We start from the raw sequence: 22,396 nt of genomic DNA on the forward strand, positions 1-22,396 counted from the left end.
AAGGATCAGACCGTGTAGTTAAATCCAAAAGGTCGCTGAATGGCGACCCGTGAAAAATTGCAGTAAGAAACACTAAATAAACTATGAAGTCAACAAACACAGAGCAGAAACCTAGAATGCTGCGTTGACAGTTATTAAGAAAAAAATTGTGTTTAAAAATTAAAAAATAGAAAGAAAAAAAGCTTTGACCAAAGTAAACGATTTAATTAACGAATTTGAGGAAGTCTTTGTAGACGTTTTTACAGCCACGTGCAGGAAATCAGCTTCTTTTCAGAATTCCAAGTTCAAAAGCGCCGACAATTAGATGGTTTAGTTAAGGTTGACCCCAGCGAGTTATCTCATCCTTCACTGCACCCTCCTCCTCATCCATCCACACACCCGACCGCACACACACAGAAACCGTGCTCAAACTGTCAAAGAGAATCTCATCTCCATACCTCAGCAGTCGTACAAGGAATCCTTTTGTTTTTTTCTTCCCTGTTCCGAATGTCTGTAATTTACAGAAGAGAGGAAGGGAGAAGTCACAGACAGAAAGGAAACTGTGTTCTGTATCTTCCAAAAACATTTTTGTTGTCTATGTTATTAACTTTTTTCCGGGTGAAGGGGGCAGAGTGCTTTAGCATAAAAAGATGGCTGTGTTGCATCGAGGTTGACATTAATGAAGTAGTGTGGTGGATAGAGTTTCCCACCCGCAACATCAGGCGGTGGTGGGGAGTGTGATGATGCTTGTTGTTCTCGCGGGGTTGGCTATACAATGTTGTTTATCCTGAGGTGACAACCAGGATCCTGTCCGCTGCACCGGAAGCTGACAACACCTCGCCCACTGCAGTCCTCCGCATCACCATCGCCACCATCGCTGCACGACAACCTCGCCCTCTCCTCCGCCGTCCCTCCGGCTTGCAGGATGAGGATGGCAAGATAGGTGCTCGTGCTTTGTTTGTTTATGAGTTCCTTGGTTAGATTACATTGTTGGCAAAGCCATTCGAGCTGAGGCTGGGAGGCGAGAGTCCGTCTGGAAGGAACACCCGGAATATCCTGATTGTTTTTGTTTTTGTTTTTTTTTGTAGAATAGGAGTGACAGAACGCCGAGCCCTGCGCACGCACAATCGGGGGAGGAAGGAGAGAGAGAGGAGGGGGACATTTTGTTAGCCCTATATCTCGGGGTTTGAGATGAACATGTGATCGACTGTCGAGGTGTCGGCCTTGCTCCCCAGCGGTTTTATTTGACGAAGCTACGGCAGCCATATTTGGAGAAGGGAAGACGTGGAAGCCTTCACGTTGTCTGTTCAAAAAAAAAAATGGAGGTGGGAGGTACACGACCTACATTTTTAAGCGAATTCGTTATGGATCAGGTGAGGGAGGGAGCGGGGTCATTCTATTAACATCGCTTGACCTCCTTCACCCAGTGCAGTACAACCGTGTGACTCAGTACATTGTATTAGCTAAAACGGATGTCACACCCGACCATGATTTAAAATAAAATAAAATAGTTGGGTACCTCCGATGTGTAGGTCGCATTATGAGTCATAATAAAATGAGTCACACTGTGTCTACTGTGTCGTGTTCTTTGCACTAACAAGACTGGTTTATTGCATCTTTCATTAACTAGGCGGTGTTAACGACCCTGTTAGTTGTTAGAAGGGTAGAAAGATGTTGTGTTGCTGCGCGTTTGAAACGATTAAAGTTGAGAAGGAAGAATCGTAGAAATAAAAACAAAACTCAACTCGTCAGTAAGAAAAATGCTGTTGGTGGGATCGTTCCACAGCAAGCGCAGAATAATTAAACTGTCGAGCACATATTCTCCAGAAAATTAAGATTTAGCATCCGTCAGAATGTGACTCTGAAGCTGTTTGTGTGATGATGGTGGTTACGAACTCTCACGTGGATACAATTACAATGTTTGTGTGTGTGTTCTTTTTATTTTGTTGTTTGTGTGCCAGATCTGCTGCTTACATCAATCCATCATGATTGGTAACAGTCGCGAAGTTTCCAAATAAAGGTCTGTAATATCCGAGTTCTGTCTCCTCAAGAGACCAGCTATGGCAGCCACGGGCTTTGAACCGTAAGCTGTTCATCCCACAGACCAGTTGTCCAAATGCCGACTTTCAGCTGTTTATATGGTCAGCCATAGGCAGCAACCTGGGAAAAGTTTCAGACATCAAAATTATGGGGTGTACAGAGACCAAAAGTATTTGTCATTGTGTGTGTGCTTGGGTCAAAGCCACGCTTGTTGAGTTGTTTCCTCTTTTCACTTCCTTCTCACTCCTTCTCTCTCTACCTGTGGGTACGTTGAAACTGTGCATGTGGCTGTGCATTAATTTAAGGTATTGCATGGATGTATGAATATGAAAGAAGGGATTAAACAATCGTATAGTGTTAAATATAGTATAAATGCATGATGATCATACAGACATACATTTTTGGCGCCTGATGGTCACAGAGATATTTCTAGAACACAATTGTTTATTATGTTATTTTTTGTGTTGTGTTTTGCTTTGTTACATTGTGCACGGATCTCCTCCATGTCAAGATGACCAAGACAGTGACATTAAAGACACCACGTATTTCTTCTTTCTTTCTTATTTTCTCGGTTAGAAAGGGAAAAGGAAAGTTTGTTCTGAGTGAACTTGAAAACTTGAAAAGAAAAAGGACTGGACGTTGTGTGCCGAGCCGTCTCGAGTGTAATAAGGTTTGTTTAGAACCTCTGGCTTGAGTCGCTCCCACCCGACTGTTTGTCTTGGCCACCCCTTCGTGTGGTTCTTCCAACCCCCCCAAAAAAAAAAAGAAAAAAACAAAAAAAAATGTTTGTAGAGCAAGTGTCGAAGTAGAAGTGTTCATCTGACGATGAACATCTCGATGGTAAATGCACAAGAATGGTGGGAGGTCGCGGGGAATCAGTTTTATAATGTAGAAGTAAGCGTAGAATAATTCTTGTTCTCTACGGCATTGAGAGCGATTCAAGTCGTTTTACCGTGGATATACGCAGCTCGTCACTTCAGTGACGTACCGTGGTGATTCGCGCCTTATATGGTCAGTGACGTGTTGTGTTGACTCGCGCCTTGTATAGTCAGTGACGTGTTGTGTTGATTCGCACCGTGTACAGTCAGTGACGTGTTGTGTTGACTCGCGCCTTGTACAGTCAGTGACGTGTTGTGTTGACTCGCACCGTGTACAGTCAGTGACGTGTTGTATTGACTCGCGCCTTATATGGTCAGTGACGTGTTGTGTTGACTCGCTCCTTGTATAGTCAGCAAGACGCTCCCTGTTTGCAATGTCGACTTTTTAAAGTCGTTAAAAACAAGGTTCTCGCTTTATTTACCGCACGGTTCCGTTTCAGGTAGGTCTTTCTTCTTCCCCTGGTTTTCATGGCTGTATTCGTCACTCTTTCTCTTCCTTTCTTCCCCTCCCTTCTCTCTCACTAGTCCCAAGTAGGTCAAATCTTAGCTCAAGGCCCCGGCACATCCGTTTTCGGTGTGACATGTGCATTAGCAAAGCTGCTAAAGATATATCAAATAGTAATTTACTTTTAAGAGCAGTGTGTTGAAGGCAGCTTGAAAAAACTGTGTTTGTGCACAGCTAGTTTCTGCCAACCTGGGTTGATCAGTTATAAAGTAACGTGCTGAAGGCAGCAGTTCCTTTGATATGTAGTTTGTCTGTCTGTGTGTTTGTGTGTGTGTGTAAAAAGAGTATTCTAGGTGTAAAGTGCCAAGGAAAACGACAGCTTCGTCTCGAAGTAGTTTGTCTCTCCCCACATCGACAGAAACACTTGACGCCATCTTGCTAAAAGCCTTCTCGTTGTGCACGTGCGCACACTCTACATGCGCGAATTTTTCCCGCTGTACCACTTCTGCGAGTAAATACCGAATCAGCAGGCGAGGGTTTGTCAGCGAGTGTTGTCCCAAAACAAGAGTCTGGTGTTTCTTCTTCTCCCTTTTCTGTTTAAACTCTGTTCTTGAGCTGCCATACCGAAGTCTCCCCTTACCAAGGGTTTGCCAAAAATCAAGAACGTCGCTTTTTTTTTTTTTTTGATCATGTAAACCTCGTCTTCGTCTGTCTTAACCTGAATGTTTACCAACTCATTCTCGTGGCTAGCTAACTCTTTATTTTTATTCTTCTAACGCACTGAAACAAATCTTTCCACAACCCGTTTTCTTGGTCTCTGGAAGGATTCCATTAAGTACAACATTTTGGCTTCAAGTTTTTGCTGTGTAGCGTGTTTGAATAGCGACTTTATTTAGATGTTAAAGGTTCAGTGGGCTGCAGCCTGTTTTTTTTTTCCCCATAAATGATTGGGTAAAGCTCAGCCAAAGACACAATTTCCCCAAAACGTAGCAAACACACCCCTACCGTTCTCAAGATACACTCCGACCAACATCACCATCACTATGCACAGAAAGACATTAAACTCGTGATGTCACGTTTGTATACAGATACTGACAATTAACACAGGTCACCATCTCCAGTAGGGTGAGGCCTTGACAGTCTAGACCCGGGGTGGGCAAACTGCCGCTGGCGGACGTCTTTGGGTAGGTCCGTCTGCCAAAATGTGAAGTACACTTGTTTTCATTAGTTTATTCACCCTGGGTTAATTTGATTGAAGTAAATTTCATCAAGTATAACAGCGGTAGAAATCGGCAGTCCATAACATTCTAACATAGACAAGGTACAAAGATGACAAATAACAATGCTGGGATGTCTGATGGAGTCGTTAGAGAGCATTGGAGACGGCTGCATCATCATCATTCAGAAGTTGTAGGATTGCATGAATGGTCAATGGACAATTAAGACCCACTTTGCTCCGACCTATGCCCCCCTTTTTTTTTAAATTTCTTTGAAAGGCAGCCTTTCCGAGACTGAAGTAGGTCTCCTGATTGCGCAAGAAAATGGTGAGTTGTACAGCAGGATGTGTTTGGTTCATTGTTGATAGTTTTCTGCTTCTGCCAGCATCAACGTAGGTGTCGACTCCCCTGCTCCCTACTAACCCTAACCCTCTCCCCGTCTATTGAAATCATCTTGCTAGTCTCCACCTTTGTTATGCTCTCCTTTCTCGTGAACTTTTACGTGGAACTTGTGGAAACGGGTACACAAGAATTATGACTGTGTACAGAATATTACAACACTTAAAGCACTTTCCGTCTGCACATTCAACATCCCACAACCCCTGCCGTCATTTTCATAAACCCTGCAAAAAAAATCGTTGCATACCAACGTGTATCTAAGACATTCAGAGTTTAGGGATGCTATTTTCTTTATTAGATAAGGTGAATGGGTAGGAAATACTTTCAGAATAGCTTAAACGTCAGTAAGGGAGTAAATCAGAGACCCCAACAATGGATCGTCTGGGTTTTTTAACGATGTAGTCACATAACTTGCTCGAGGCAGCCTCATCAACTGACACTTTGGCTCAGTAAGCACACCACGGATCCTCATCGCGAAAAATAAAACAAAAACAAATACCTACATTCGGGTGCATTCCCCATCTACAGCCTGGTATGCACGTGCTAGGAACCCAGAAAACCTCGGCTCAAGCAACGTGAGTTGGAGAGACTGTAAGCGGATATGTCTACCTACACCCGACACCCGGGTATAAATAGCACCCTCGCAGCATCTCGTAAAGCAAACAGACTGGCAGGCAAACCTCGCACCCACATGCCAGGGTGGAACACCAGGGACAATGAAAACCCATCCCAAGAGTCATTATTCCGAAATTCTGATGGCATTTTCCGACAAAACATCTCTATCTCTCTCTTCTCTTTCTCTGGGTATGTGTAAGCGTAACTGTAAAACAGTTCAACATTAAAGACATACACTGGGTAGATGAATCGAAAGTAAAAGGTAGAAACATGTACCAGGATGGAGGAAAAGAAGATAAATAAGATAACAACAGTATCGTGAATGAGAGTTCCAGGTGTACTTTGGTTTTCTCAACTTGTGTTTTGCGAGAAAAATTTTGCGCATGTGCTCAGCACTTTACAGTTAAACATGCTTTTGTCGTCTGGTCGTCTTCCTTCATTTGTTGAGGTTTTTTGTCATCTGATAGTATTTATCATTAGTTTGAGGTACTTTTTCAGCGGATAGTTTTCACCGTTCGTGTAAGCCAGGGGTGGGCAAAGTTCAAACTTGTCTGGCTGTACATTTACCACCTTGACATCGGTGGTTCTGTTACAACTCGGTGCCACACACCGTGACAGCAGAATGACAGTGACACACTGTTCGACTGTTTTTGTTTTCTTTAGTTTTTAGTGAAAGCTATGGCCATTACTTGTCTTAAAACTGGGGTGGGTGAAGGCCATCACCGCCAAGAACGGAGGCCAATTAAGCCCTGAAAGGGTGATACGGGTGGCGGATATGGCAGCAATATAACTGGAACCTTAGAAGGAGCACTGAGCATCTTGACCTGATCAAAGTACACTCGTGGAGCACCTGGGGAGCGAGCACCGGGGTTAGAAGCCTTCGTGTTCCTCTTTAACTTAGAAGTTAGAAGACTGATATATATATATGTCATCTGTTGAAAAATCATGTTTAAGCTTTCATCAACAATTAGTGATCGGGGTGGAAGAAAAAGTGGGCCAGCGGAACGTTTAACTTCAAAGTACTTGAGATCCAACGAAACTTCGGAATGAACTCAAAAATGCAGGTGTTGTGTGCTCTTCAAATGTGTGCACACTGATGGAGATGTCGACAGTTTCTCTGTGCACTGGGTTCTCTCATTTCACGACAGGCCAACCTGGTGTAGAGAAGTTTCGGTGCCCTTCCACAGCAGCCAGTCGCTCTTTTTCATGATGGAGATTAAAGATGACTGAAGCACTGTGGTGCGACATTTGTGAGTCGTGCTCACAGTTCCGTGTTGAAGTCCTGATTGTCTCACCATACCCTCAAGGCAAAAAACCGTTATCATTATCTCAAAGCCCACATTTTGCTCTGTAAAGATATTCGAAAGGACATTAGCAAAAAAACCTGGAATGATCTCTTGGAAGTCTGTGGTCGTTTTTTTTTTTTCTAGACTGTAATGGGCTGTGGATAAATGAGATAAATTGTGTGTCTGCTTTGTTTCCACTCCTGGCGGTCCTGCAAGTGCCAAGCCCCGAGTGCCAGCCAGTCAGAATCCGGGGTGGGATGTGGGACTGTAGCCTGTGTATAACTTGTTGATTGTGGGATTGTAGACAGGTTATTGTAGGTTGTGAGTTGTTGATTGCAGGGATTGATGATTGTGGTATTGTGGGATTATTGGACGTGGTATGTTTACACAGCTGGACTAGTTCGCTGCGATATTGTCTCAGCTGCTGACTCGGCGTAAACACCAACACCCATCAATCCATCCATCTCGCTTCTTTCACTCTGAGTTACTTGTCTGTCGTGAGGAAAGTGTCTGCACTCATCTCTCGACTGCGTGGGAAAGTTTTTATCTCCCGATGTGGCTCAACATCCAAGTCAGTTCTCCACTCGAGGGCCCGTAGTTATGAAAAATAGGTAACAGGTATCCCTAGTTTTGTTTCCCTTCCGCTCAGTACCTAAGCCCTAGAATTAAGGTCGGTGTAGTCACAGCTGTGGACCGTATACAAATACGGATACCTCGAGATTATCTTAGGCGACATCTGCCCCTGTTTTAAATTACAGAACCACGCGAACGCTTTTGTCCGTGAATAAACCTGAGGTAAGGTTAACTCTGCCTCATGACTGCGACCTCAGGTGGAGTTTCTAGGAAAATCACAGGTGCTTCGTTAAGGAAGACAACTCTCTTTGCGGAATCTGCAACAAGTGTTAAAAGGCCGTCAGGATGCTTACAATCACAAAAGAAACATGTCCACGAGGTATTGTGCATACCGTCGTGAGTTTAGCGCGTCTGGAAGTTACACTGAAAATAAAGTAGATAATAAAACAGAAGGAGTTTAGCTCACTATGTACATTAACCAGCTAGCTCCTGACGACGGGCCGTGCAGCCAGCAGCGACTTTACTTTCCCACTGAGTTAGCTGACAATTAACACACCAACGATTAATTTGTCTTGTTCAGCCTCAAACCAAACAGGACCGCTACCCGGTGGTTGATGGCACAGTGCTTACGCGCATGGTCACCACGATAGTGAGAACGGGTGTCGTGGGTTCGAATCTCGGTTCTGGCATACCTCTCTCTCTCTCTGGATATGATACCTGTTTACAGGGCTGATCTTCAGTGTTTTCTCTGGGTTCTCCGGTTTCTTCCACCCCATTTTTGTGTGTGCGCGCGCGGCGCGTTCGTGAAAGTGCATTTGATGCCTACTATAAAAACGATGTGCGCTTGTGCTTCTGTATGCGTGTAAAGCTCTTGGAGTCCGACATAACTGCGGCTATTAATTAAATCCTAAACCTGGGCATGTTAGTGTTTGAGAGGCACGGGTGGAACAGAGAATTTAATACAGGAAATGTTTTTTCTTAAAGTGATTTAACACAGATAGGGAATGGGTTATGAAAGGCAGAGACCGTAGCACCCATGTCCAACCCATAACAACATACCACAGAAATAGAGAGAAGTGCTGCTGAACCCTGAACTGTAGACCATCACTGTGCTGGTGCCAGCGAGTGCTGCGCCGCCGGGTCACGTGACCGCCAGTGAGGTGATGTAAGCCAGCGACGCGTGCAACACTCAAAGATTCTTCAAGTTGCCGGGTAAACAAGTGCTAGTAAGGTAGAGTACTTGACCTACAGTATTTGACCTATACCGCATTTTTTTCTCATTTGCAGTAAAACCCCGCGAAGATTTTTTGTCTTTGTTTTCTCTCTTTCTCTCTCTCTTTTTTTATAGCAAAACTTGGTAAAGTACTTGACCTATAGTCTTTGACCTATGCACACGTGTTTTTCTCATTTGCAGCAAAACCATCGGAGGATTTTTTGTCATTTTTATAGCAAAACTTTGTTATTATGTCAGTCACCAATAAAAACAACAATAACAAATAAATACAAATTAAGCTACAATCTAATTTTGTTCATGAAGCTGGTGTCCTGAAAAAAAGACATTTGCTGAAAAGTAGGCGATGAAAGTTTCGTGCTATTTTTTTCGATGTTATAAATTGTAACTATCCAAAAGAGAGAAATTGATGAAAAGATGGGGGGAAAAGTGGAACCTTAAACAACATACCTAAAATACCGATCATAATAATGTCGCTCGCTGGTTTCCACACGCACACACGCACGTAGACACGCAAGCAAACACACCGACCAGCATCACGCATGCGCGAGTGTTGCTACCAGGAGAGAGAGAAGGAGGCAAGAACTCGAGGGGGTGCTCGAGACACGGCCCCTGGTGTGTGTAATTTATTTATTTTGCGCAACATCACCTTTTCCTCGTTCAGCAGAAGAATTATTATTCGGACGTAAACAAAGCAGCGGATGTGAAAGCCTAGTGCCAAGCAAAAAAAGGAAGGAACTGCTTTTAAGCATGGGTATGCAAGTCATCGACAGATATTCACAGCAGATGAATGAGATGAAAGAGCATCAACATGAAGTTGGTGTATATATATCAACATAAAGTTGTATATATATATCAGCCTGACACGAGAGGAATCTCTATGTAAATCTGCGATTCAGTCACATGCACATGTCTGTTCTGATGGATGTGTGGACCGATGTGGCCAATAATTTATAAGAAAGTAGCGGGTTAAAGATTGATACATAATAATTAAGGTGAAAAGGGTAATGTCACGTTCTTTAGAAGATGTATAGAGCTTCCTGTGTTTTTTTATTTTTATTTATTTATTGACTACACAATGCTACAAGCTACCAAATACACTCTGTGCTAGACTTCACCTTTCCACATTATCTTAATTAATAACACGGATTAAATGAATCATTGCCTTAATTTCTATGAGACTTTTGTGAGAGACTAATACCAGGTGGTGTGACTCAGGACCACCCTTAAAAATGTTCATTGATAACAAGAGGCAGACAATGCAGCGCTCTTATTCCGACGATGTACATTCATCTGATTCTGGGGGAAATTCCGCTTATCACCTTCCCGGAACTGCAGTCTCCTAATGGTCTCCTCGCGATGCTCTGCTTTCATATTTATTTATTTTAGCTTTTTGTGTGTTGTGGAGCTGATCGTGCCATTACACCTGACATGCACCAGGTATTTGGATGAATGCCTCGTCCTTGACTGCGCCAGACGAAATTAAAAACATGGAATTTTTCGTGATTATAATAAAATGCAGAAGAAAGCTCGTTGCTATTTCTGGAATTTGAGAAGGCGTTGATAAACCAGAGATTGCATTTTTTTGCAAATTTATCAGCTCATTATGCTTTTAACTGAAAGAGATTTAAAATGCACAAACCATCCTGAAAGTTCTTTGCGGAACCGGATGAAAGCAACTGAATACAGCTAATCTTATTTACATCGGTGTGTCTGATAATTCGCCATATTGATTACAATTTTTTTGTCGTGAAATAAATAAAACGAGAAAACAAGGACATGAAAAGGAATGTATATGGTTTGCGTGTGATGCTGGCTTGCATGTTGTTTAGCTTCTTTTCCATCGCTGCTCACACAAAAACAGTTTAACTGGAGGTGGGTGTGAAAGATCCTCTCACCCAGTGGCGTGAGTAGCGGTGTCGGGGCTCCACAGCCTGGTCTAGCCGCGGAATAGGATGTTGCCCCCACCCCAGTGCTTCCTTTCAACAATCACAAACAGGAAGAAGAGATAATTTCTTGCCACAAGGACGGAAATTTCATGCAGAAATGGAGGATGTTGCAGACGTGAAGGGTATACCGGGTGCACAGCTTGCTTTACTGTTTAAAACTGTTCTCAAGACGCAAAAACTAGAAACATTAATTTTGTTTACAATGAGCCAGTATCGTCGGAATTGTTGAAGAGAACGTAGATGATTTGAAGTTTATCTACTGACATCTGTGACTTTTATTTTTACCGATAGTACACTGTGGATGTTCATCCATCTAATGTGTCAGATTATGTTAACATATAATGTAGTCATGCTATTTTCAAATGGGACAGTGTTTTAGTCTGTGTGTACGTTTTCAAAAAAAAATAATAATAATAATAATAATAATAATAAAATAAAATAAAAATAATTGGGGGTGTTATTACAGATGAAAGCTAGGTAAGAACAGCCGTTGCATTTATTGTACGAATCTGACTTGCTATTATTCTTCTTTTGTTGCAGTTAAAACCATGAAAAAGTTCTCTTTTTATCTAAAGTTTTTGAAATCTTTGTTGTTTATACGCATCCATGACCGCAGGCATGTTCTAGTCTAACCCCGTTTAGAAGAAAGGGAGCTTATAGACGCATCGTAACGCATGACGGGAACTCGTTTAAATTTAGCCAGACGGTTGTGATAAACTAAGAATGTCTTTCGTCTGAGAGTTTTTCACTTGACCTGTTCAACTGTCTGATCTCTCGATAACAACAACAACAACAACGAATTAATTTTTTTTTTAAGTTGCGCAAGCCCGCTAGTCACAGCAGCAGACGACTGCGTGTTCGCCAGTTACCTCCCTGTATTTATATATTTCTCATGTTCCACCAAAATTTTTATCTCTTCCCCTCCACCTACCCCGACTACCCGTCTCCTAACACACACACACATCTCCGACCTCGGATTTCACTCGCTCCCGGCATGCATCGCTTGCTGCGCGTGTTAGTCATCTCGCAAATTTGTTTGACCTGTTGCGCGTGCAGCCTGGAGCCAAGTCCTCACCAGATGAGACTTTGAGGTGCCGTGATGGATTGCTCGAGAACACGCAAGAAAAATCTTGTTCCCTCGCGAGCTTTTGTGCGGGTGCGGAGTAAGGTGGGGTAGGACTTTAAAGAATTAAGTTATGTGAGCATCTGTTATAAAGGAATGGGTGTGCAATCAGAGGTTGGCAGATCCACAAAGTTTTATATTTGTGTGCGCTTTCTACCCTCCTCCTTCTCTCTCTCCTTCCCTTTTCTTTCTTACCTCATTGTTCTCCCTTAGCGCAGGCAGGCACACCTCAGTTAAAGACCAACCCAAATGGTTCGCATTTTTTCCAGATATCTATAGGTATAGGTGATATAAAGCCAACCTGTAAATTTTCGCCTCTAATTGAATGTAAGGTAACAAAGTACGTGATTCTCACCTGCAATCAACGAACATCACGAACAGGGTACTACTTCATGCTAGTACAATCAACAACATTGCCAACAGTCAACACCAGACAGAGAGAGAGAATGGACGACATTTCGGATTAATCAGACGCTGAAATTCTGTATTTATCGTGATATAGAAGCTTTTTTTTTTTAAACCGGAGGAAAATGCACAAATAAAACCGTAGATATTTGAGCCCGAGAGCTTTAGTGCACTGTCCCTGGAAAACAATTGCAAAAAAGAAATCCATCCCCGAGGAAAGAAACCATATTTCATTATTCATTATTGTATTTCCCCACAAAGCATATTCGACATCAGCTTTCTTTGATGCTGCATCTCAGACTCTGACAGCAGACACTCGTGCAAAGAAATTAGTCCCTGTCTCCTTCCGCAACCTCAACCCCTCGTTTACAGCTAGATGTGGTTTAATTAAAATTTTCTGTTAAGTGCTTGTCCATCGCACCCGCTAAGCCAGGAAGTATTTCTGCACCGATGACCCCCTTGAGCATACAGATGCTGGATTTTCTTCTCCAGTCGTCGTGCAGGCGCTGGCGGTGTTTCTATTTACGAACACCACTGTCGTCTCACCCGGATGTTGGGATGAAAGAACGGCATTGTGTCGACTTTACCCCATCTTCTGTAGGTCCTGACGGCCGGGAGATGCCAGTTATTTGTACCGAGCGAATGATCTCATCTTGACAATACGCCAACGTATGCACGTACCGACATGTCTGCATGTCTGGATTAGTTCATCAGTTCTTACATACACTCGTCCACATCCTCAACCCAAACACTCGCCCTCCATCTTAAAGGAGCGGGAAGACAGGGGGATCCATTAAGCTGTTAACAAGCACTCCGGTATGTTAGAATCACACGGAACATTTTGTGAAATAACATCGACAGACAGTCCGCAGTTACAGGTAAAATCAGACAGGTGCAAAGCAGTCAGCAAGTGATGTCATCGAACGACAATCAAAAACAACGGCGGCGTGCGAATGAAATAAACTGATGTCGTTAGCGCTTTCAGCAGAGGTGAAGAAAGATGACAGAACGGAGAAGTTATTTAAAAACCCAGTAACTTTCCTTTTGAAAAAAAATAAACTGTGCTCCGTAATACTGGACTATGTGTCCCCCTGGAGGGTCATGCACCGGTCATGAGTGTGGCTGACAATCACCACGCCCTCTGACCCCACGGGGCAGGTAGGACAGTTGATGATCGATAACTACACTTATTAGTGGCGAATGGCCAGGTCGTGAGTTCAAGGATAAGGTTAATTAGTGCTGGCACTGTCTCGCAGTGATGACCTGTAGCTGTCTGTGGGTCACCAGCCCATGTTGACCTCCCCCTTTGCCCTCTGATAGTACAAAGGCTGTCTTGGTTCTGATGGTAGTTAATGTTTATCAAGTATGAGTTGTAGTTATTTTCGGAATGACATCAAACTAAAATACACAAAATGATAATAAACGTGTTTATTATTTCGATATTTTTCTTTGGTGAAAGTCTTGATTATTCTGTAATTACTTTTTAAGCAATTCCCAGTCAGAAACAAAACTTCAAGTTCAGCTTTCCTAATTAGTCTCGTCAGAAAGGTCCAGCAACAATTAATTTATCTCGGTCATTCTATTTTAAGAACTCGATGCCCCTACGCCAGCTTGAAAGGATGGTAAGCCAAACGAAAATATGGGATGGGTCGGAAATGTTTCGACAGAATCCCGATACGCAAGGGGGTAGAAGATCGACTCGCCGTCTCTCGGAATAGACAGAAAACCCCCGCCGAAAGGTCTCGGTGCTAAATGAGCATTTTTCAAAGTCTTCGTCTGCACCCGCCCACGTGCCTTTGCGATAAGAAACACTCCCTGGCAGTCAAAGCCGGTAGAACTTGACCGCCGGTATCTACACAATTGCCTTTGCGAGCCGACAACAATCCAAGCTCGGGCCAACCCAGTGTCATCCGAGGTCGCGAAAGTCAACACCATGTGGGGTGGCTGTTCATTGTGTGCGTGTGGAGGGGTGAGGAAGAGATTGGGGGGTTGTTGTGGGAGGTTTATTAGTCACACCGGCTGGTCGATCGACATGACTTCCTGATGACTGTGTGGAGTTGCCGTATTTATGATTTGGCTGGAAAGTTCGTCCTGTTAGTCACGATTCTGTGCTTGTGCATCCTTTTGCGATATAGATACAAGGTAGGGTAATGAGAGTGTGTGGAGTCGACCGTTGGAAGGTTGAAGTGCACACAGGTGCCAAACTCGTCTGGCGGCGCTGTGTGTGTGTGTCGAGCGCGTGCATCCACGACCTGCAGTTTCCCTGCCGGGAGTCGCTGACTTGGAAAAACTTGTTCCGTGGCTCGATGACTTGACTCCTCGCTCCATCAACAGGATATTTAATTTGCAGCTCGGTGTGTTGCCTGGGACCCTCGCTAGGGTGCACACGTTTGCTGGTGTGAAAAGGGGTTTACCTGCTGTTTACCTTGTTAACGAACTTGCTTTGGCATGTGGCCTGCTGGAGGTTTACAATGTTCACGTGACTTCTGTCGCACGGGTGTACTTTTGGCTTTTTTGATGACAGGTAAGGTTGAAGGTTGTTATAAGACTGAACAGTCTCCGCCGTCCTCACGTGTTATTTGTGTTTTACTATGAGGTGTGAATTTTCGAATGATATAATTCTCGTTTTTCAATGAAGCGATGCATGTGTAAATGAAAAAAAAAACTATAAAAATTCTTCGTTATCAGCTTTTTTTTTTTCCACCCCAACCACTTGTCGGATCTGTTGTTCCGCGCATTCCTACTCGCTGGGAATGTAACACATTTTGCCATTTTGTTGTAAATTTTTTTGTCATGATGTTAGCAAAGTTGTTGGAAATATTCATGTTTTTCAGTGATACTCTATTAAACTGGTAGACGATGATAGTCTGGAAGTGTCTCCTGCGCCGAGAATGTCATCTCTCTCCCACTATCACTACACACACAAGCACACAACAACAAACCAACATGCACAATACATGACTGATATACGTATATTGTGATAGTAAAAATGATGTGGTATTTTATTTATTTATTTATTTTATTGCAGTGGCATCGTCTCTACAAACGTGCCAACAAGACGACTTTATTCGTTTGCAAACCGAATGTCGCGATCAGAATAAACGCTTCACAGATGCCGAGAAGGTGGCAGCTGATGACGAACGAGGCCCTGTCTCCGAGATATGCACGTGAGTTTCGCAGTCTCCCATGATGTAATTTAATTGTAATGGCTCAGGTCACAGCACACTGCTAACGAAACTTTTCCCTTATTTCATTTCTGTATTTTGTTTTTAAAAAAATGTTGGCACGTTCTCTAAAAATACAATCATTCAACAAGTATTTTAAATATCTTGTTAAGAGAGGTGGTGTTTCTAAACACCTGCAAAGTATTCAAACTGGCATTTTCATGTGTGGGAGTAGTGAGAAACAAGAAATCTCGGCCTCCAAGGCTTGCCTCTTGTAAACGTGTTGCTGCTGCTGCTGACTTCGGTAGTGCAGCGAGGATCAACGAACAGCCTCCTTCCCTGCAGAGCTGCTTCGGAAAGGGGAAAGTAGTCGTTTCAGATGCTAAACCTAATGGAGCTGTTATGTATCACGCTGACATTGTTTGTTAGTTTGTTAAAACGGAAACAGGACACAACTGCTTTACGCAGTTAAAGTCATTGACATCTGACTCCACCTCATTTTCCTTCTTTTTAAAAAAAAAAAAAGTGTACAGTTTTTGTTGTTGCATGCCACTTAATGTTATCAAAAGGAAAGTAAACAAATGACTCGGACAAAAAAAAAAAAAGGAGTTTATCTGAGAAGGCGCGCGCGTGTGAATGAAAGAGAGACGCTGCCTCACAAGAGCGTTATCACAGTAGTGCGACATAATGCGAGTTATATCAGGAGTTAATCCTGCTTAATTCATACATATAGCGTGTAAATGACTCACATTGGTAATCTTTACGAAACCACCAAAAGTCTGACATAGCATTGGTTTTTTTTATTCTCGCACCTTGACAGATAAACTTCTAGCACTTGATGCATATTTGTAGACGACTGTGGTCCGACAGCCCATTGAACTTGCACTTGGATGCACATTGGTAGACGACTGTGGTCTGACAGACCCCAGAACTTCTAACAATTGGATGCACATTGATTGTTGATGACCCACAGGTCTCCCATACTTGATGTTCTGGTGACATTCTGTGTGCAGGGCGCTTTTTGATATGTGGCGGTGTGTCGCACGGAACATTCCGCAATGTTTTCTCAACACCACGACCGCCTATGCTAGCTACACACATTCCCCACACAACTGCCAGATGTCGCCGAAGCTCTTACTGGAGCTTCAGACGTTGGTTTTTGGTGGCATCAAAACTGTCACCAGCACTGTCGTCATGGACGAAACGATGCTGACGACGACTCAGGAACCGAGGTCCACGTCCGAGGAAGGAGAAGGTGACGGTGAGGATGAGGATGATGAAAATGATAATGAGGAGGGCAACAGCAGCAGCCAGACTACAAACGGTATGTTGTTGTAGATATTGGTGGTGTTCTTTAAAAAAAATAAAAAAAGGCATCTCTCAGCTCTCTCTTTAGCCGGGAAAAAAAGCAAAAGAACGGCAATGGCGACAATGATCGCCATGTTTACCATAGACTTGCCTCCCTTTCCCCACCGCTCTTTAGCCCGCGAGATTGTCTGCTGCTTGTCCACAACGGTGTGAATGAAAGGCAGTCTAGTGAGACGCAGGTCAAGCCCAGTGCAAGGTACTAGTTCCCAAAATTTAAGTGAATACCAACCTCTTCCTTTCTCTTGAGATACACGTGTACCAACCTAACCAGCCACAGGTCTCGTGTAGTTGTTTGTCAACATAAAGTCTTAGATCTCCCGTTGCCTGCAGCCTCGACAATGTTGATGTTTGTAGCAGTGTATCTCGAGAATGGAACTGATGGATTGTGTTGCTATTCACCCGAATTTTGAAAAATAATATCTAGTACTGAGATTTACCTACTCATTAGAACACAAAATTGTACCCTACTAGACCTTCAGTGATAGACTTTAATAAAATCACAGTTAACGAGTATACTGGTTTCACAGTGCACGAAGACTTTAACGAAAGATTTGACATTTTTGCATTAGCGCTTCGTTTTTCGTCTTCATGAAAACGTTGAACCGTTGAAAGTATTTTCAAAAGATTCTATTTAATCTCCGGTTTTGTTGCAGGTTCGTCTATATCCCGTTGTTCTAGTTTGTGGTTGTTCTTTACCGCGTGGCTGTCAACCCGAGAAATGGTGAGAGTAACTTTCCGCTCCTGATTGGTGCTATTCGTACTTCCAGATTACGGGTCCAGCGAGCCGTGCTCATGGTCACCCCTTGATTGCTTCATGTGATGTGGGACACGAAAATCTTACACAATGTCGCCGACTACGCCTTCAAAGTGAAAAGTGAAAGTTGATCAATACACATCAAAATGATCATATGTGAAAAGGCCAGGAAACGGGACTTTTTTTTTTATATTCGCCCCTTTCTTTCTTTCTGGCTCTCGACCCGATAGTTTCCCACCCCCTTCCCAAGTCTCTCTCTCTCTGCCCCCGTCCCCTTGTCTATCTTTCTATAACTTAGCTCTCCCAATAATCATAAATTTGAACAATGGGCAGTAAACTCCTTTCATTAAACCATATTCCCCCCTCGTTCCTGTAAAGCGACATATTTCTGCTGTTGGACTTAAAATTATCGTTCAATGCATTCCAGGAATTTTCTGTACGATACAAAAATATTATTTTGTTGTATGAAAATGTTCGATGAATTTTTGTACCAAGTGTTTTGCAGTTTAAAGTTTTTATTGCGTATTCTAGGTAAGAATCGTCTGTGAATAACGAGGTTTTGTTCAATTTTTGCTGAAGTCCCCGAGTTAATCGGCTGTTGAATGCATCTCCCAGTTTGTGTATGGTTTCTTTCGTTTTAGTAAAAGAGACGTTCAATTTTTCTAAAATTTAGATTACTAAAATTGTAATTTACTATGAGTTTTTTTGAGGAAAAAAATAATTAAGTGTATAGTGTATAGTTAAATTGCGGTTTTGTTTACATTTTTCAAACAGAAAAATACCGCGTGATCAGCACATAACGGATGTACAATGGCCTAAAGCTGCATGAAGCCATTGTCCTAAATTGTTTGTAAACCTCTCGTAATTGTGAACCTTAACTTTTACCTACTATCAGTGCCCCTTTCCCGATCCACCCGCCAGCAGCAATAGCAAAATTAATATCATAATTGAATATAGGTCAGTACCGTTTACTGGCTCGTACGCTTGAAGTTTATCTTAATGTTCTCTCAATAGTTTCGGTTAAATACTGTGCAAGCGATGCGTTAACATCTACAGTTTGTCTGCAACCGGATACATGCAGCTGCTTTTAGGATGGGGATGCGCAATCTTGTTTGGGTTTTTTGTTTGTTTGTGGGTACTCAGTAACTCAACTAAACATACATTCCACTGGTCTTGCAGTTTAGTTTAGCATATGGCTTATACAGTTACGGTACGGAATTTAAAAGTTTGCTGCCGGTAACTGATTATAGCTTTTTTCAAGTCGTGACAAGCATACACACTCTGCGGAAATGAACGGCCGGCTAGTCACTTTTCTCGTTTGGGACCGCAGTTCCAAGTTGTTTTATTTTCTTTTTTTACTTCCACTGTTATGTGATTTTTAAGTATTGTCCATTGTTAATCTATCAGAGGCTATAGTCCCAAATTGTATACTTACAAAGACAGTACAACTTAGTTTTCATTTTTGTTTTAATTTCTGTTCTTTACCATATCAAAGCCATTCCTTCTTCTTGTAAACATAGACATTAATCTCAGGAGGGTCCTACAAGTCCGCGTGTTCAGATGAAACCGGATTTCATTTGAGGACTTGTAAAGCACCCATCCATACTAATTTTGATTGTGGTTTATGGGCAGGTCATATCTATTATGCACCTCGGTAGATTCTTCCCATCTTTTGTGTGTGTGTTTTCTGGAATACTACGCCGAGCAGTTGCTAGCCAGAGGCCATCTTGCGGGTGGCAATCACGAGGCGCCCTCTGATTTGCGTTTTGTTACAGACGTTCAGCTATCAAGAAAAGGACAAACGCACAGGATATGTCAATGCATTTTTTATACACCCCTATGATCAACTGCTGCAAAGCGTTTTTTATTTGTTCGTTTGGTATTTCTTCATTCTATAATGGGACCATGCTCTAGGCCACTGTACTTTAAAGATGGTTACTGATCTAAGTAAATGCAAATAACTTTCGGAGGCACGAGGATCAGGGTCTATTGTTTTCTGTTGATTCTTTTTTCACCTACCTGACACTCAGCTCAGAATAGTCGACCGCAAAGAGAAGTTGCGCGATGTTGTATGAGAGATACTTTCACTATGAAGCGGTTCCAGCAAAGAAAAATAAAAGAAAAATGTCTATGAACACCAAAGAATGTAAGGCTTTTCATATTTCGAAATGTTTATTTAAAAACCTGTTTTATGTAACGCGCAAAACAAGGAAGGCGGCAACAGCTTTTGTTATTTCATGTCGCTTAGCAAGGTCGCTTGGCCAAGTACTAGCAGTTTTTTTTTAAGCTGGGTTTTATAACTTAGTTACAATACGCGCACACTGTTTTACATATTCTCTCTCTCTTGTGCTTGCTGTCAGATTACATTCTGGGGAACAGTAAGTTCATTACTTCTTTCTTATTTTACAGTACATCTGCCCATTGTGCCAACCAATAAACTAAATTATTAATATTGTGGCAGTGTACTGCACAAGATTCAGGTTTGTATTTTAGAATAACCTATTTCTAAACACTGCAAATTTGACAAGAAACTCCGCATTCTCTTTTCAGTGGGGTGGGGGGTCAAACTTCATGCTGACAGTTAATGACATTCATATTCTTGCCTCCTCGGTATCTTTTTTGGAGGGACCTGCAGCCCCTACCCTTCCCCTCACCCCCGGTTCCTACTTCGGTGCTTTAACGTAGCTAAGATCATAATCGTTTGTTTATTGGATACAGATTAATTACAAAATGGACCGTCAAACCCATTTTATGTCAGAAATACATTAGATGTGGTTTTCTTGTTTTGTTCGTGGCTTGAATGTATATAGTTTGGAGTCGCACTTCCGTTACATAGTAGAAAAGGGGCGGATTATTATTTCACTTACTATTTCTTCGTTTTATTTTCGTTTCCCCTTTAATAGTTTCTGTACAAGATGTGATATCTGTAGTAGATATACTGTTAAGAGTTTCTAGCGAATTTTCTTACTTCGTTATTAAGAGTTTACCTTCATTTTATTAAAATCGATAACAAGATGATTATATTTCATTACCTTTTATTCGCTTTACAAGCACTAATCAAAATGAAATATGTTTCTTTTTTATTTTACTAAGATTTTCTTTCTACACCAGGACAACCAATTTTTTTTAGTTGCTGATTTGTCCATCTGTCCAAAAAAAAGAAAAAACATCAAGCTTGAAATATTTTCAACGCTTTATATGCTACTTGTTCAAAATTTCTGAACTTTTGTACGTATGTAATCGGTACGACCTAGTTGACATTTTTCTGAAGAGCAGGACTAAACTGGAGAAAGAAATCAGAGAATCGTACTTTGTGAAGGCATCTTAAGGTTGTTTATGTTTCAGCCACTGTGTGTTTTTTGTACCATGGCTTTCTACATATTTTTTTTAACACTGAAAGTAATTATTCTACTTTCCGTTCTATTCGATCTGCTTAAGGTTGTGATGATAATGATTTCTGCATTGTTACTTGTTATATACATATTGTTCAAATCTTATTTTAATGTATTCTGTATTATTTTCCCAGACCTGTTTGTGTACGAGGAGAGATTTGGGATGAAAATATGTAAAAATTGTCAGCCAGTGATATCTCTATGCATTTGCTGACCAAGCTTCAGTATTGCAGAAGAGAGCAAGTATGAATTCAATATTTTCACAAATATGGATAAGCTGAATAAATTTTCATCATTTCCATTTCGGCTTTTCTTCAGTTACAATTAGCGAAGGATGAGCTGTCAAAATGTTAGAAAAGTAAGGGTAGTTATACAACCTATCGGTCGTTGGGAGAGAGATACCGCACCTTTCTGGGACAGTTTTTTTTTCTTTTGTTTCTTGGGTGTAGTCCTCTCTCTCGCTATCATTTTTTTTCCTCAACTCTCTACGCAAGCCAGCTGTCTACAGAACAGTTGAGTCGTCTGTGTGAAGTACACAGATGTTGAACCTGCTATAATGTTCGCGCCCTCCAGCCTCACTACCCGCTCCTCCCCGCCACCCTATCAATCGTGAACATACGGTATAACCCTACATTCGATTTAACACCTCCTTCCCCTCGGACAAGGAACGCACATTTGCTGACATGAGCATGTGCTACGGTCAAGGGACGGAATGGCTAACACGTATTCAGCTAAGCTGCGAAGTATTTTATTACGATTTTAGCCATCTAGATAACATCTACGGATGTGATATGCATTAGCCTTCTAGAGTGGGATTTTTTCGGGAGATGGGGGTTTGTTTCATATCAGCAAAAGCTCACCAAGCCGCCCAAAATTCAGCAAGTTACACATACACACGCTGACTTAAACATAAATGGTCCCAAAGTCATGTTGGAGTAAACTGTAAGGGATTTCACGTGTTTACGGCTTGAAATGTGTAAACAAAATCTTTTTTCCTCCCAGAAAAATCATCTGGTGGGTGGGCAAAATGTCACAGACCCGGGTACCCTCGAACCCAGCACTTTAACCACCAAGCTTTAAACTCAAGAAAAAGAAAGTAGTTTTCACAAACTACATTTACTCTGTGGGTACTACACCGCGTTGCCACAAAAATCTCTTTGTCTTGGCTTCTCGCCATTTCTGGACAGGACTTTTTTCCCTTTTTAGTTTTAGAATCTTACCTCCCCCTCCCTCCCGTCTCTTCTTTTTGCCCACCTCTTCTAAATAATGTCAGAGAATTTCTGGATAACTAAGCTTCATTAAAGTCTCCTACAAAAAAAAAACTTGTTTAGTACATTTTTAAATAACTTACAATTTAAAACTCATTACCGAGCCGACGATCAGGAAAAGCGATGCTGTCAGTGCAAGGGGATGACAACCACACATACTACGAACGAAAGCTTCAATTATCTCCCTAGAACAGCACGGTAAGGTGGTTGAGACACCGACAAATTCATTTCAGATGCTGAGAATACACTAATATTTTTCACTTTTTAAATAAGAGAATATACAATGGATAACCCCCTTCTCCCCCACCCT

The 22,396-nt window shown here is 42.1% G+C and overlaps 1 protein-coding gene across 3 annotated transcripts in view; it reads left to right on the forward strand.

Moving 5' to 3' along the window:
• Nucleotides 1-21,119, forward strand: part of LOC112559475 — a 40,825-nt gene extending 19,706 nt beyond the window's left edge. Inside the window, exons 1-4 of one of the 3 annotated variants that reach the window (XM_025230768.1) lie at nucleotides 13,717-14,664; nucleotides 15,169-15,307; nucleotides 16,318-16,628; nucleotides 17,440-21,119. In XM_025230768.1, the coding sequence (XP_025086553.1) occupies nucleotides 14,589-14,664; nucleotides 15,169-15,307; nucleotides 16,318-16,628; nucleotides 17,440-17,492 (579 nt within the window). In that variant the 5' untranslated portion in view covers nucleotides 13,717-14,588 and the 3' untranslated portion in view covers nucleotides 17,493-21,119. Of the gene's footprint in view, nucleotides 1-13,716; nucleotides 14,665-15,168; nucleotides 15,308-16,317; nucleotides 16,629-17,325 lie in introns of those variants that run through there. The other 2 variants (XM_025230765.1, XM_025230766.1) reach the window with 2 other exon arrangements.
• The last annotated feature ends 1,277 nt before the right edge of the window (nucleotides 21,120-22,396 follow it).

This window comes from Pomacea canaliculata, linkage group LG3 (genome assembly GCF_003073045.1).
Source record: "Pomacea canaliculata isolate SZHN2017 linkage group LG3, ASM307304v1, whole genome shotgun sequence".
NCBI lineage: Eukaryota > Metazoa > Mollusca > Gastropoda > Architaenioglossa > Ampullariidae > Pomacea > Pomacea canaliculata.